Source organism: Xiphias gladius, chromosome 2 (genome assembly GCF_016859285.1).
Source record: "Xiphias gladius isolate SHS-SW01 ecotype Sanya breed wild chromosome 2, ASM1685928v1, whole genome shotgun sequence".
Classification (NCBI taxonomy): Eukaryota; Metazoa; Chordata; class Actinopteri; order Istiophoriformes; family Xiphiidae; genus Xiphias; species Xiphias gladius.
Window position 1 is genome coordinate 2,686,550 of NC_053401.1, and position 14,357 is coordinate 2,700,906.

At 45.6% G+C, this 14,357-nt stretch overlaps 1 protein-coding gene across 1 annotated transcript; it reads left to right on the top strand.

The window, feature by feature from the left end:
* Positions 1-1,864: 1,864 nt before the first annotated feature.
* On the top strand, positions 1,865-12,139 carry LOC120796779 (proline-rich protein 36). The gene is made up of 4 exons (XM_040139849.1): positions 1,865-2,056; positions 3,189-3,383; positions 7,246-7,561; positions 7,924-12,139. The coding sequence occupies exons 2-4, from the start codon at positions 3,270-3,272 to the stop codon at positions 9,411-9,413; spliced, it is 1,920 nt and encodes a 639-aa protein (XP_039995783.1). The 5' UTR covers positions 1,865-2,056; positions 3,189-3,269; the 3' UTR covers positions 9,414-12,139.
* Positions 12,140-14,357: the final 2,218 nt, after the last annotated feature.

The window sequence follows — 14,357 nt, forward strand, 5'->3', positions numbered from 1 at the left end:
CTTTGTCCCCAGCGCAGGATCCAATGAGGCCCGGGACCGTAATGTCCCGTCACGTTGTAACAGCCCGCAGTGGTCGCCTCAGGCAGCAGCTGCAGCAAGCTGAGACAAGGGGGGGCTGAAACCTGCCGAGGTTTCGGATTGTGCGGACTTCCTCCGATCCGCTGAAAACACTTCAAGACCCAGATGTTCTCGTAACCCCGGCAGATGTTGACCGCTGATCGGGGGGGGTACCCGTGCGGGCGGGACAACGGGGGTCTTCAGAGTGGAAGGGGGGCATCACTGGTTTTTAGCCTGGTGTGCCTAGTGGCTGGCTACTCACACCCGGTTCAGATTTATTTTTCCGGGGGAGGTGGGGTGATTTTAAAAACACGGATGGAGGGGGGGGGGGGAAGACCCCCGGAAAGTTAATCAGACGTGCCGATCGCAACGCCAGATGCTGCAGGCCAGGCCCCGTTTTGAGCCTATAGTTGCCCATGTCGCGGCAAACTGGCACCATTACAGATGTGCCGAATTAGCAGCCACCAGCTTCCGTTCGCAGAGCGCCCACGGATGTAGGGACGGCGGTCACTGGATCACCGTGACACGGAAGAAAACCGAAAAATGTCGTGATTCTCGGGCAGGTTCTGGGGCCTCCCTTTCAGTGACTTGCGAGCAGATTAGCGGACATTTACTCGGGACGCACATCAGAGACAGCGACGCTGAATGACTTCAGCATGTCTCTCGTGTCCCTGCGTGCCGAGATTCGACCGAGTCGGGACTCCGGGAGGCCTCTGTTGTCTATCAGCCAGAGGGGGGGGCGCCGAGGCCGGCAGGGGGCGCCCACAACAAACAAGTCCGGACTGTGAGGTCCTCCATTCGTTTTGTGGCCCGTGCACTCCCTCGCGGTGAAAGTGCGTTTTCCTCTGCCAGATGTGCTGACCGGTCCGTCTCGTTCGCTTTATCGGGGACCGATCGTGCGCACTCAGCATCTGCGGATCCCCAACTCGCGTGGAAATGAAACTCTCCACCGCCGTACAAAACAGGTTTTCAGAAAACACAGACCCGGTTCTCACCTTAGTCCCAATCCCACAGGGGAGTAGCAGACGGGGTCAGAGGCTCCTGTGGTGCGGGTGTAGTTGGGCGCCCCTCTTTTTGTACATTGTGTGCCCCCCCCACTTCGTTAACGGGTGAAATCAGAATGTTTTTCGTGCATTGCACGGTAAGAGTAAGGTATGAGGGCTGCAGTTGCCAAGTTACCAATGAACACGGGTCATTGAACTCACTAATATAACAGTCTCGGGACTTTCTCGCTATTTTTCCAGTAATTGCAACCAAAATTTCAAGAAATAAACAGAAAAGAATGAAGCTGTAACATAAACCCTCGTCAAATAAATAAATAAATAAATAAAATAAAATACTGTTAACATCATTTTCACCAAACCTCAGTTTTCTTTCCCAGTATTTACCTGATTAATTTAAGGAAATTACCCTGTAAATCGCGGCCTGCATTTATGAAGCGCTTAGCCACAAATATAAATGATCGATCAGTGACAAGTAGTATTGATTTAAGGATGTTAAAAAAAAAATCGTGTGTGTTAAATCAGTCAAATGGCAAAAACAGGACAAAGCTTAAAAATCCCACTGTTCCTGAATCCGTCCTAGTGAGACTCTGAGCCAGGTGTGTGAGCGCGTGAGATAACTTTCCACTGTGTCACTACTGTCACCTCCCAACACTTGCTCACACACCTGAATGTAACCGCACACGCACACACACACTCACACACACACACACGCGCGCACCCTCCCGACGGCAGTGGGCGGGGTCTCTCCGTGCCTTAAAACTGGTGCGTAATGTGCCGCTCCGGCGTCTTTACGCGAACACGGAGCTCAGCGGGAGCGCACGAGAGGAGCGCACGAGAGGAGCGCAAAACAAACAAACAAAAACCAACAAAAAAAAAAAAGAAAAACAAAACCGCTGGACTTTTTTTTTTTTTAAAGGAAAAATAATCTTTCACATCCAAGTCACGGACCAATGTTGCTGCCTTCTGTCTGAAGGAAGGATCTGTGGAGTTGTTGGGTAGGTCCCGTGAAAAAACGATTCAGAGAATCTCACTTTGCTTCCTTTTTTTTTTTTTTTTCTTTTCCCAGGTGGAGGCTTTGATTTCCTCATGGAAAGTCACTAAATTGTTTTAGTGACAGATACTTCTACGTACTATTTCCCACAGTAAATACCATCATATATTGAAAAATGTAACAGTAACAGTGAAAATGCCTGAATATGTGGATGTGCTGTTAGTTTTCCTCCTTTTTCAGGATGTTTTTCTTCATGTGGTAAATATACACACATAAAAAGTAGAAATATGCGGTGAATTCTTAAGTACACTGTGAATACACAGTATCGTTTCATATGTTCCTGCATAGATACAGGTTAGAACATGTGTGTCAGTTTATTAGACGCATCGAAAGACAGATTTTCTGATCAATATAAATACATCACAATTTCAATGATGAATTTTGACGACCCAGGAGGAAATAAAAACCACACTGGAACTGGGTCAGAAATAACCAGATATTAGTTTTGATGAATAACCCAATAAAAATAGGAGTAAAAAAAAGAGTATCCTAACAATGGGTAAAAAATGTTGGGGTTTTTTTTCTAATCTTTTTGGGTGATTTCCAAAGATGCTACATTTCGGTCCAGGGCCGTGAGTAAAGTCGTGGCGGCTGCAGGCCACAACCTTATCTTATCGTGATCGCAGGTAATGGTGTTGCCCTTCAAATACTCCAATATTTTTCTTGGCAGCATTAGAGAGGAATGAGTTGGCTAAAGAGGCTCACGGTGGTTTCGGCCCCGGGAGCCAGTTCTTTCGACTCTTCCTGTTCCGGGTTAACCGGTCCACCAGGTGTGTCTCTCTCTCTCTCTCTCTCTCTCTTTCTTTCTCTCTCTCTGCTGAGTTGTAAACTTCCCAGTAGTGGTGGAAAGTAACCGAGTACATTTACTCACTCTGATGAGTAGCAGGTCTGATATTTCAGATGTCTTCAAGTACATTTTGATGATAATACTTTTGTTCTTACGTAGGATTTTTAAAGCAGGACTCTTATTTGTAATGGAGTACTTTTTTTTTTTTTTTCAGGCATCAGTTTCCTTCCTGTTACACTTTGACCTTGATTAACCTCTCCCTCGTCTCGTCCCTCCTCCGTGCCTCCAGACTCTAAACCGAAGATTAGATGATTCTTCAGAGCGAGACCAGATGTGATTCTGGTTTTGTCCCAGCGCCACCCTCCATGAGATGTCCAAATGCCAGCTGACCTCTGACCCTCGCACCATGGACGTCCGTCTGCAGGCCGACCCTCAGCTCCACCACGCGGTCAACGGGGGGGCCGGCCGAAACCCCAGGCCAGGCGTAAGTTTCTGAAAACCATCCAGGGCAGTCAGTACCGGACTTGTGGTCCACAGACCCGGGATCTTCCTGTGCTTTTGTGTCATTTATCACAGGGAGAAACCTCGTCCATGTGCGTAGATCATTCCAAATTACATCCGGTGAGCTGATTCGAACATGAAAGTGTGACCTGGAACGTCAAAAACTTGACATCCCGGCTTAAAAACCTTTTTTTTTTTTTTTAATATTAAAAGATATTAATGGAAATGCACAGATAGCGGCTTTTCAAAATATCCCAGCCTAGGGGTAGGAACCGCCTGAGGGGCCGCAAGAAAAAAATCTTCAGTGCCTCAGGGTAGCTAACGAGACAAGACAGACAGGAGCGAGTTTTTGGTCGAAGAGCAAGTCCCCTCGTTTCGCTGGTAACCACAGTAACTCCGATGTGACGTGAACTGGGAACAGCAGAGGCTCTCAGGCTGTACTGGTTCCCGGTCAGGAGGCGTCCCGGCGCGTTAAAAAAAAAAACACCACGGTGTGTGTTGCTACTACGCTCTATTATTAAAACAAACAGGATATGAAGGCCGCTAGAGTTTGTTGCCCCTGGGCAATTATCCACTACGATAAATGAGTAAATACAGCTGATTTAAAGGCCACTGCTGGTTTAAAAAAAAAAAAAAAATTGCTGCCATAAAGGGGAACGGAGGTTTGTATGATTGCACCATCACAGGATGAAGATTTGTTCAGTCACCCGGAGCAGAGAGGGCTCTCGCTCTGTCGTCTTCCTAAACGCAGTAAACACACTCGGCGCATCAGACGAACAAGCCCATTCTTCCAAAAACTGTGAGCCGCCTTGACACAATGCACCCAGTCATCGCGGACACCTGCTCAACAACTTAATCCCTTCGCACGCCTCGGAGAAGACATCCATTGTTACCGTCGCGCAACACGGCCGAACCGGTCGGGCTGCAGTTTCCTGGGTACCGAGGCTGCTTCGCGCCAACGTGCGCCATCCACCCCGGCTGAAACCGGCACGCCGGTGTTTATCTGGCACCGGTTCCCGCCGGGTGTTGCTGCGGGTGTCTTAGCGCGTCCGTGCGAGCAAAGCAAAACAAGGCTCTCGGTTGCCTTGTTGTGGCACTTCTTCCTAACACCGGTGTCAGCAACAAACCCTGTTTGCCAGGTCAACCGCGGAGCCGAAGGTCATCACCTTGAAATAGCTCCAGTAAGCAGCTTCCCTCAGTCTGGTGGCTGTGTAATTGTAGTGAAACGTGACCTGGCATCAAAACACCTCCTTGCTAAACACTCTTGTTGTTCATTTCTGTGAGAAATGTGTATTGCTCTCATTGTCAGACACAGAGTAGAGTTACTCGAGTACTGTACATACACCGTGAAGAAAGAACCGTTCTTTTCCCCCCTTGGCCTTAAATTTCTAAATTCGCTTACCTAGTTCTGAATAGTTGGTTCAGTCTGGTCACTGGTAGATTTAGTGAGTTGTAAGGAATTACTTTACGGGAGTGCTCTTATTTGCTTTCTTTGCGAGGGTTAGATAAGGAGATTTTCGTATCTTTGGCTCGGGGCAAAAAGCGAGCTGCGGGCCCCTAACGCAGCCTCCTGCCTCCCCCGACTTGGTTAGGATATGAGATGATTAACACAAATTCATTTAAGGATATTCACCATTTATGCATAATTTTAGGTGAAATATTAAAAGGTATCACGGCTAGATTTTTGACACGATCCCTCTCTGCAAGACAGGGCCCTCATGGTTTCGTACAATTACCAGATTCAGTTTTTAATAATCAGTTAATCAAATTGTGAACCAGGAAGAGACTTTGGGTTCCCATAGTGGTCTCAGGCCTCTGGTAAACCAGCCTTGGTCAGGACAAAGTATAGGTATGCAAGAAAACAGCCTTTTTTTTTTTTGATGATGATCATGATGATGCATTTTTAACACCAATAATCTTAAATCAAGGTCCAAATCCACTTTACCAGTTTTTTCTGGAGCTTCTCACTGTCTCAATCAGAAAAAATGGCGCCATGGAGTTGGTTGAAAGCTCCAGAGAAAAGCTAGAAAGCGGACCTTGAGTTGAGATTACTTTCCTGCTCAAAATTGTCTAGAGGGAGTTTTGGAGATGTTGCCAACTGAGCATGAAAATTCCCCCAAAACTGGAGGTTTTCACTCGACTGTAAAATACAGAAATTAACGCTTAATAACTCTGAAACAATTTAGCACGTGAAGAGATTTTACTTCACATACTTTTCTCGTAAATTAGTAGGTTTTCTTCGTGGCTGCGCTACTTAAATCGGCCCCAGTCCGTCTTCAGCCACTGCTTATTTTTAGGTCCATTACACGTTGTTACGGGGGGGGGGGGGGGGTTACCTGTTCCCCACAGCCATTGTGGTTTGGTTTAAATAGGTGGACTTTATCTTTATCAGGACCGAGAAAGGCCGCAAAGTGAAGCGGCAAAATCGGTGAACAAACAGCGTGCTGTTACCGGGTAGCCCTTTGTGTTGTTTTTCGGGGAGCGGGACAGGTAGCTGTGGAGGTGAAGCACAGCGGGGGCGACAGGAGAGAGGGGCGTTTGAGCTAAATATAGGGTGGGAAAGAAGTTTGGAGGGTTGGGACGCAGGAACAAACGGGCCTGTGTTCACTCTGTACACATAACTGCTGTATGAGAAAGTCATAGTGGACGGTTTCTGCAACATGATGAGGAGGAAGGTGAAGACGAATCTCGTGCTTCTTTGTTAAAAAAAAAAAACACAAAATCAGAAAGGAGCAGCTTGGAATAACGACACCGAGGAAGAAATAACAAAGACAGAGTGGACACACGTTTGTTTACAGTCACTGGTTTTAACTGCTAACGCCAGATTCTAACTTTTACAGTATGTCTGGTTAACGAGAAGCTAAACTGATCCATGTAAGTTACACGAGTCCAGTCCAAACATTTATGGATCTCTTGAAAAATAATCTCACGGAGGATTTCTTCAGTACAAGAATTTTATTTGTCTTAAAGTATAAAGTTGTGACTTAAGTTTGGACAAGTCGTACTATACTGTTTAACTATTCACCTGTTACCTATAAGTATATTTTTTTGTTTTTGTTATTTCTTTCATGTACTTTTAACTATATAATGTATGTATACATATACACGTATGTATGCATACATGCACATTTATACTAAGCCTTTTTTCTTCTCTTTCTTTCTTTTTTGATTATATTTTGCATGTTTGACATATATTCAAAACAGAATAAATACAATAGCAAAAAATAAATCTAATTCCATAACAATCCATCATCCTGGCCAGACCTCTCGGTCCCAAAGACCAGGATATTATTGACCTGGTCCGCCCAGAACCGGACGTTTTGTATGAAAAATCTTAAAAGTTCGGCTGTAAGTATCAATCATTTTTTTAATCGATTAATTGGATGAATATTTTCTTGAATAATTTTTTTTGTCTATAAATTTTAGTAGGTAGTTTAATTGGTTTCCAACCTAGGGGTCGGGGCCCTCCAAAGGGGCCTCCAAAGCAGAGATGATTAATGGGAGAGAACGGAAGAAAAAACAAAGCTCTGATTCACAAACTTATTTACTTTTTTTTTTTTTTTTGGACTTTTCTCTATTCTTTTCTTTTGTTCTTCAAAATTGTACTTAAAATACTTGAATAAATGTACTTAGTTACTTTCCACCACCGGGTGATATATAAGTAACGTGACTGAGTGAATGCCTGTATACTGAGGAACTGGAAACCACCCAGACGAAGGCAGGACAGTGAAAAACGTTTGATGAATAAGCATGTGGGCCACAGCGGTCGGCACCTCGCCCTGTGTGCATTGTCAACGAAATCACACCACGTAAACTAGTTTCCCTCTGTCCTTTGGCCTTGACAGGAAGATGATGCCCTGCAGTTTCTGAGCCAGGAGGAGCAGGAGTGCATCCAGTTCTTTGAGGACACCATCGTCTCACTGGAGGAGAGTCTGGAGGAGGACGACCGGAGGCCCAGGCAGGTGAAGCCTGCCGCGAGCAGCCGCGGTCCTGTCGAAGAGGTCGATGGACCCCCAACATCCAGTCCCAAACCTGGCATCACTGTGTCTTCCATCCTGGCCAGACCTCTCAGTCCCAAAGACCAGGATATTATTGACCTGGTCCGCCCAGAACCGGACTTGGTGCAGACCAAAGAGCCCATCTTCAGTCCCACCCATCCAGGTAGCGTACTGCAGTTGGTTCTTGTACGCAGGGCCATAGCTATGATTCTAGAAATACTTAGGGTCATGAATCAAAGTGCCCCCCCCCCTTTCAGCAAACTTTCTAGAAAAGCCTACTTCACACTGGCCATAAAATTCTGGCGGAGAAAACAGAATCCTTGATTCATTTATTGGCTTATAGTCATTTTGTTATATTAAATCTAAAAATACTGGAATCAGTACCACACCATGGTACGATTTCAACTGTATAGTCACTACCCAAAGGTTGTTAAAACCCCCAAAAAGAACCAAAACTACAACTCTGAAAGGAACTGAAGCTTGCTGTAATTATCAGACTTTCACTTTGCAATTTGTTCCTCCCAGATTTTCAGAGTATGATGCCAACCCCTGAAAGCCACTTCGAGATAAAGCCAAGGCGTGATCCGATGGCCAGCTTGCCTTCAGAGTACAACCCTCCCCTACCGAGCGGCAGCTATGGGCCGACAGACAGCCACCCCTCCTTCCAGCCTCCAGGCTGTATCCCCACCCCGGTCCTGATTGCCCAGAAGATAGCTGAGAACCAGGCCGCTGGAACCTCCAACCTCCTTCCCTCCTCACTCCTCCGCCGTCACAGCCTTGAGTCTCAAAAGTCAACGAGCTCCAGCGCAGATCTTCCCATGAAACAGGGTCCTCCTACCTCTGCTAAGCCTACCCGCTTCCCTGCTAACATCAGCGTAATCCTCGGCAACAAGGAGCACCAGAATCAGTCTCTGGCTAATGTGAAAATCCAGGAGAGACGGGCGCAAATGCTGGCAAACCTCACAGGAACATCACACCCTCTGCTGCAGGAAGAGGGTGTGGATCAGAGGGCTCGAAATATTCCCAACCGCAGCATTTCCTTCAGGGACCCCACACCTAACAAATCCAGGATGGAGGCCCTGTCTAAACTGGGCCTTAACGGGAACCGAGCCATGTCTGGGGGTATGTCGCACCTTCCTAAAAGCACCTCACTGGATCCCCTCACAGGCATAGAAACCAGTGACAAACCTCTGGAGGCCACTGTTACCCCAACAACAGAAACCAGCACCAAATTGCCAGAAGCCAATGTTACGACACCACCTCTGAGCCAGATTCATACCGATGGAAAAACAGAGATTCTGCGGACAAATTTGCTCAGAAGCCAAGAAGAAAGAAACCCCCAACTGAGCCCCTCACCTCCTGCAGTCACCCAAAGCAGTTACTATCCACCTCCTTTGGAAAACAAGGCATCTGTCCCCCCTCCGCCTGAGGTCACCTCGCTGGAATTTAACAGCTATGGAGGAAAATCCATTTTAGTAAACCCTTCTGTTTCTTCCAGGAGTGAACCTGCAAGCTCTCCAACTTGCCATGAACCAAAAATCCTCCCACCTGCATTGGCTAACCCCAGTGAGTTCAACATATACGGAGGAAAGACCAAAGTCCTGACCCCTGCTCCTGTGACCAGGAACGACCTTCCTGACATCCTCAGCTCCCATATTGACAAGAGTCAAACCTTGCCCGCCAAATCGGAGCCGCTACCCAGTGATCTTAACAGTTATGGAGGGAAGACCCGAACCATAAACCCTTCCACCGGACTAAATCGCCGTTCAGACAGCCCGGCAAGGAACTTCAAAGCTCCAGCCCCGACCCCGGCTCCAAGACCTCCTCGGCACTCATACCACGGCGCCGTTACTCCCCAGAAAGCAGCACAACGAGCCTTGTCCCCTGATCAAAGGCAGAGATCTGGCTCCATGTTTCGTCCCCAGGGCATCACCGTGCAGTTTTCTGGACGGGGCGCGACGAACGAATCGCGCAGGGAGGCGTTGAGGAAACTGGGGCTGCTGAAAGACTCTTGATAAACTCGGGCAATTCGTTCTTCAGTCTTCACCTGTCGAGCCTGAATCTCTGGTATATGCCTGCTGGTGGAGGTGGTATGTTAGAAGTTGTGAATGAGTGTGAGGTGTGGTTGGAGAGACACATACTTTTACAGAGGAATGGAGCCAGATCCCACCATAGACCTGCACAGCCAGTTCTCAATTCCTGGCCATATAAGCAACTGACAAACAAGTATGGCACTGTGCAGCTGCTGCACACTGGACACTGTTTCAGTGGTACAAGTCTTGGCAGGTAACTTGTTACCTGCTCGTCATATACCTCTGCACAAGATATTTTGGGGCAAACCGATCGTTCTCCTGTCTCACTTTTCTTTGACACAAATTAAGCTGACTGTGAATAGCCAGATTTTTTTTTTTAAAGCTGGGGCCCATTTCCTAAAAAACATCTCAAAGAAAAAGGCTGGAGATATTTGTTTTATCTTATTGTCAACCAATCCAATGAAAAGACCAAAACCAACAACGTGTTAGCGTCAGGCACTCAGCTCCCATTGGTTCCTAAATGAAAAGGTAAATCTTAAAAAAAACGTCTCATAAATATATAGTTTCATTTTTAAAAGAGGATCAGTGATTCCCTTAAAGAGCTGAGCACTGTAGTTTTTTAGAAAATGTTGACAGTAGTTGGTGAGAAATGATCACAGTGGGAAATAGTACTTTTGCTAGGGACTATTTTTCAGTGGCGGATTAACACACCTTTGATATCCTAGGGAGTGTTTCCCAGAGCAGAACGATGAATGAGGCATAGAGTCAAAATAAACTACAGTGGGACTAAGACCATCTTTGCCTTATGGCGCTCTTCGGAAAGGGGGCCCATATTTATTTATTTTTTTTAACATCAGAAATAAGGCTGGACCCTCAGGACCCAGAGCGGGCATTTGTTTGGATATATGCTAAATCACAATATAAATAGAAATGAAAAAGGCCTTAAATTGGCTCCTTAATTTGTATCCACTTCTGACGCCTTATCTTGAAGCAGGGCCCTGTGTCAAAATCTAGTTTTAATACCATTAATACTTCAGTTTTTTCAATAAATGTATTCTTAATCAAACTGACACAAGCTCACTGACACCCTGCAAACTTGAGCCCCATGAATAGAATCATTCATGGGGCTCTGGGAAATGTATGGCATATATATGGCCAGGGAAGCCAGGGGGTCAGTGGGGGGCCCACAGCTCCATTTTGCCCCAGGGGCCCCCTTATACGTTAATCCGCCCCTGGTGAAAATGTATGTTTTTTTTGGTTGTAAAAAGATACTTATAACCCCAATTTACAGAGAAAGAGATCCATTTGCTACAGTGCAAACACAGCTCAGCAATGAAAGGTGAGGAGAAAAATTAAGAGGAAATGCAAATGAGCCGCTAATTCTGCACAAGATTGAGTGGGGTTAAATTACTATAGTATTTAGGCTGCAGATTCTAAAGATTCTAAAAAATGCAAATTGCTAAAAAAAGTAAAAACTGAAAATGACAAACGTCATCAAACCCCATACACAGAAAAGACCTCCCGACCTTTGTTCCTGTATTCAGTTTAAGTTATATTGTTTGTTTTATGGTGTCAGTTTCCCTCTATCGGCTGTCGGCAAAGCCAAATTATTTTTCATGCACAGGCTGTGAAGTCTTTATCCCCCGTTACATGGGAAAAATCTTCTATTTTCCGGTTTGTTTACCACCTTTGGGCCGTGAGTTGCTCTGTGTCCTTTTTTTAAAACATTTTTTAATTTCCTTTTTCTGTCAGGGCTTTCAGGCCAGAACAAAGCTGAAAGCATTTTAGAATTTTATTACTTCTTAAATGACCAAAACTATATTGTAAAGGCTATACAGAGGCATGTGTTGATGTCCTGGACTAATGGTGGTGCAGAGGTTGAAGTGAAAAAGGAGCAGGGTTTTTCGTGGACGACGTAAAGCCGAGCTGAGCTGGAGGATATTTTTACCCCACGGACAAACCTCCCACACCAAACCACAGACTGTGGAATGGGTTTGTGGGCAGGACTTCTACTTTTTCACAACGCAGAGGGAGTACTTCAAAACACTGCGCTTTAGGGATGGGCAAGCACATGGCATTGTACAGAACACAAGCACTAAAACCACAGAGTCTAGAAATACATCTTGGGTAACTTATGTGTTTTAATCCCTGTCGAGCTGTTGTCGATAACTCTGCTGTTTCAGACATATTTAAGTGTGTTATTTAAACTGTTGTAGCGGCATCAGCATGAATTTGTGTGTGTGTGTGTGTGTGTGTGTGTGTGTGCGCGTCTGCGTATGTAAGTCTACCGTGTTTAATCCAGACTCCGGCCTCTGTAGTCCGGCTACAGTAACTTCTGAAGTATCTTTTGTTTCACAGTTTGTAAGAACTCCTGTGTGAGGATTTTTGTGAATTTTGTTTACAGACTCCGGTTCTCTGTAGTGCAGCTACAGTCATTTTGAAGTATCTAATGGTGCATGCATACACTACATAACTATGTCTTATATAACACACCGTACTTTACAGGGAAATGCTTCTGCAGAGTGTACAGATTTGCACAGAACAAGGATAAAAAGTGCGTCGACGTGCGGGGAAACGGGAAGATCGGTGTCCGTGTGGAAGTCGCTGCTATGGTTCAACAGCCTGGTCTACTCTCTGACTTGTGAAATGTCCACATGACTTTATATACTGTATGCTCTGCTTAATATATCTAAAGTTGAATAAATAAATGTCAGTCATGAAACAGAATGACGTAACGTCTTTCCCATTGTTTTTCTTTGATTCACTCTGGCATGTGAAGAATGAGCAGGTGCTGTTCAATGATCTCACCCGAGGGCATTTTAAGGCGAAGACGCAGCCCGTTGCGCGGATTTTACACGTGAAGGTCGGTTTTACTGGTATTAAAGTACAACTGGACCCCCGTACAGTAAAAGCTTGGCCCTGAGTGAAAGATTAAAGTTAAAAGTCCTTCACTTTTACTTCTACAGACAAGGAGAGGATAAAAATCTGTTTGTCCAACTTCTTTTGACTTTAAAAAGAAGCTCTTCAATGTCAGGGAGGTCTGCTAAGTCAGAAGAGTAGGGCAGACCCTCGAAGGAGCAGAGCCGAGCACGCCGACCTTTCCTGTCTGACGATGACGACAATGATACATTTGCCGAAGCGGCGTAATTAACAACAGAGTAGTTTAAGTACCCATAGCATGTTACACAACTTTTTCTGCAAACAGACAACAAGAACAAATCTGACATTGATTCGATTTACAACCGCTGTCTAAGCATCGTCATCGTCTGCTCTCGTCGGTGTGGAACTAAATTCTCCTTGTTATGTGATTTCTCTCAGCTGCTGCCTTCTTCTTAAGTTTGATGAGAAGAGGAAAGAGGAAACAGCTCTGTTTGAAGTGAGCTAAACCCACCTGCCAGCACCTCTAGAGCCGCCGTTGTACTGGGGTTTAGGTGCTGGACTATTTCTTGGCCAGGACGAGCAACTTCCTTCCACGTCAACTCAACACAAGCTGAGGTTGCTGAAAACGTGCGGTGCAGAAACTTTAGATACACTTTTGAATACATTTTCTGCACAAAACAAGGACTGTGGATGTTGCTCTGCTGGCGGCCCGGCATCAGCTCCGGCACATAAACTCAGTTCGTTCCTATATAACTCATTAACACTGCATTTGACTGGTAAGCATCTGTTTCCCTGGAGGATAAGTTCCCAGCCGTGTTTTTTTCCCCCCGTTTTTTTATAGCGAAATTGCAAGAGGGAGAAATAGTTTAACGAAAAAATTGTGAACCGATCCTTTAAACAATCTTCTGGGTTTTTTCAAACTTATCTCGCAGAGAAAATGTCGATGTTTACCTCTGTGGCTATTGCTATATTTTGCTCGTATTGCTCCTTTAAGCGTTACCCCCAACAGGTGGGTGTTTTCTCGGCTCTGGTTTTTTAATCGCAACAAGGTTTTGGGAGGTTTTTGTTTTTCTGGCCTTCCCCATATTTCACACTGGGCCACTTGTGTGTCCAACAGCAGCAACACAGAAGCAAACTGTCTGGACTGTAGACTGTTACGTAAGACTTCGACACAGAGGGTTTCTTTACTGAAGAGTGCTGCTTGACCAATGCTACACTGAGAGACTGTGTGTGTGTGTGTGTGTGTGTGTGTGTGTGTGTGTGTGTGTGTGTGTGTGCGCGAGTGTTTTTTAGTGCATCAGGGCATCTGGGGGAGTGCCCGAGGATGACATTCAGACACTCTGCCTTACCATTGTTTCTCTTAATGAGCCTACAGGTACCTTGGGCCTGTCTTTCAGCGGGGGCCACGTGTCGGGATCTTTACCACAGTCTTTATTTTAGTTTATATCGCACTCACACTGTTCATACTCCTGAGTTTTGCTTCTTGGAATAAACCGTCCCACCTGTGGGACACTTTGGCCTTGGTAGCGCTACTTCAGCTGTCTTTCTTGGTCTGTGCCGGACTCGGTCTTCACACAACCTTGACAAATTTTGTACGGTTTGAAAGCTCTGAGTCTCCCGATTCAATCTGAGCGAAGCATTTTGGGATCCATATCCCTGCAGCAGCTGTCGACACAGAACTGGTCCAGACTTGTGGCTCCAAAGTGTTTTCCACACAAAACGTCCAACTTAACACCTGATATTCCCCTTTTTATGCCAAAAAAACTGGGCGAAGCAAAAAAATCCTACATCTCTACCACGTTTGCTGCTCTGTAACTTCGGTTCAGTGTCTCTTCTGCTCATTCGGAGCTTCTGGTTGTAAAATCTAAAGGGTTTCCTTTCAAAGGAGACATCACTGGGTTCTTTTCCATAAGTAAGAAAACCTCAAAGCCTTCAAGATCCCTCTGACATTTGCAACTGCGCTAACAACTAAAGTGTGGCAAACTTCATACGTTTAGACTGGTAAGGACAGTAGTTTTGGTTTCAGTTGCTTATTCAATATTTATG

What these genes read in the sequence shown, in the direction of transcription:
- LOC120796779 (XM_040139849.1), top strand. Translation starts at nt 3,270, where the DNA reads ATGTCCAAATGCCAGCTGACCTCTGACCCTCGCACCATGGACGTCCGT. An exon ending in GCCGAAACCCCAGGCCAGGC is followed by an intron (nt 3,384 to 7,245) that starts GTAAGTTTCTGA and finishes TGGCCTTGACAG; the next exon opens with GAAGATGATGCCCTGCAGTT. An exon ending in CTTCAGTCCCACCCATCCAG is followed by an intron (nt 7,562 to 7,923) that starts GTAGCGTACTGC and finishes TGTTCCTCCCAG; the next exon opens with ATTTTCAGAGTATGATGCCA.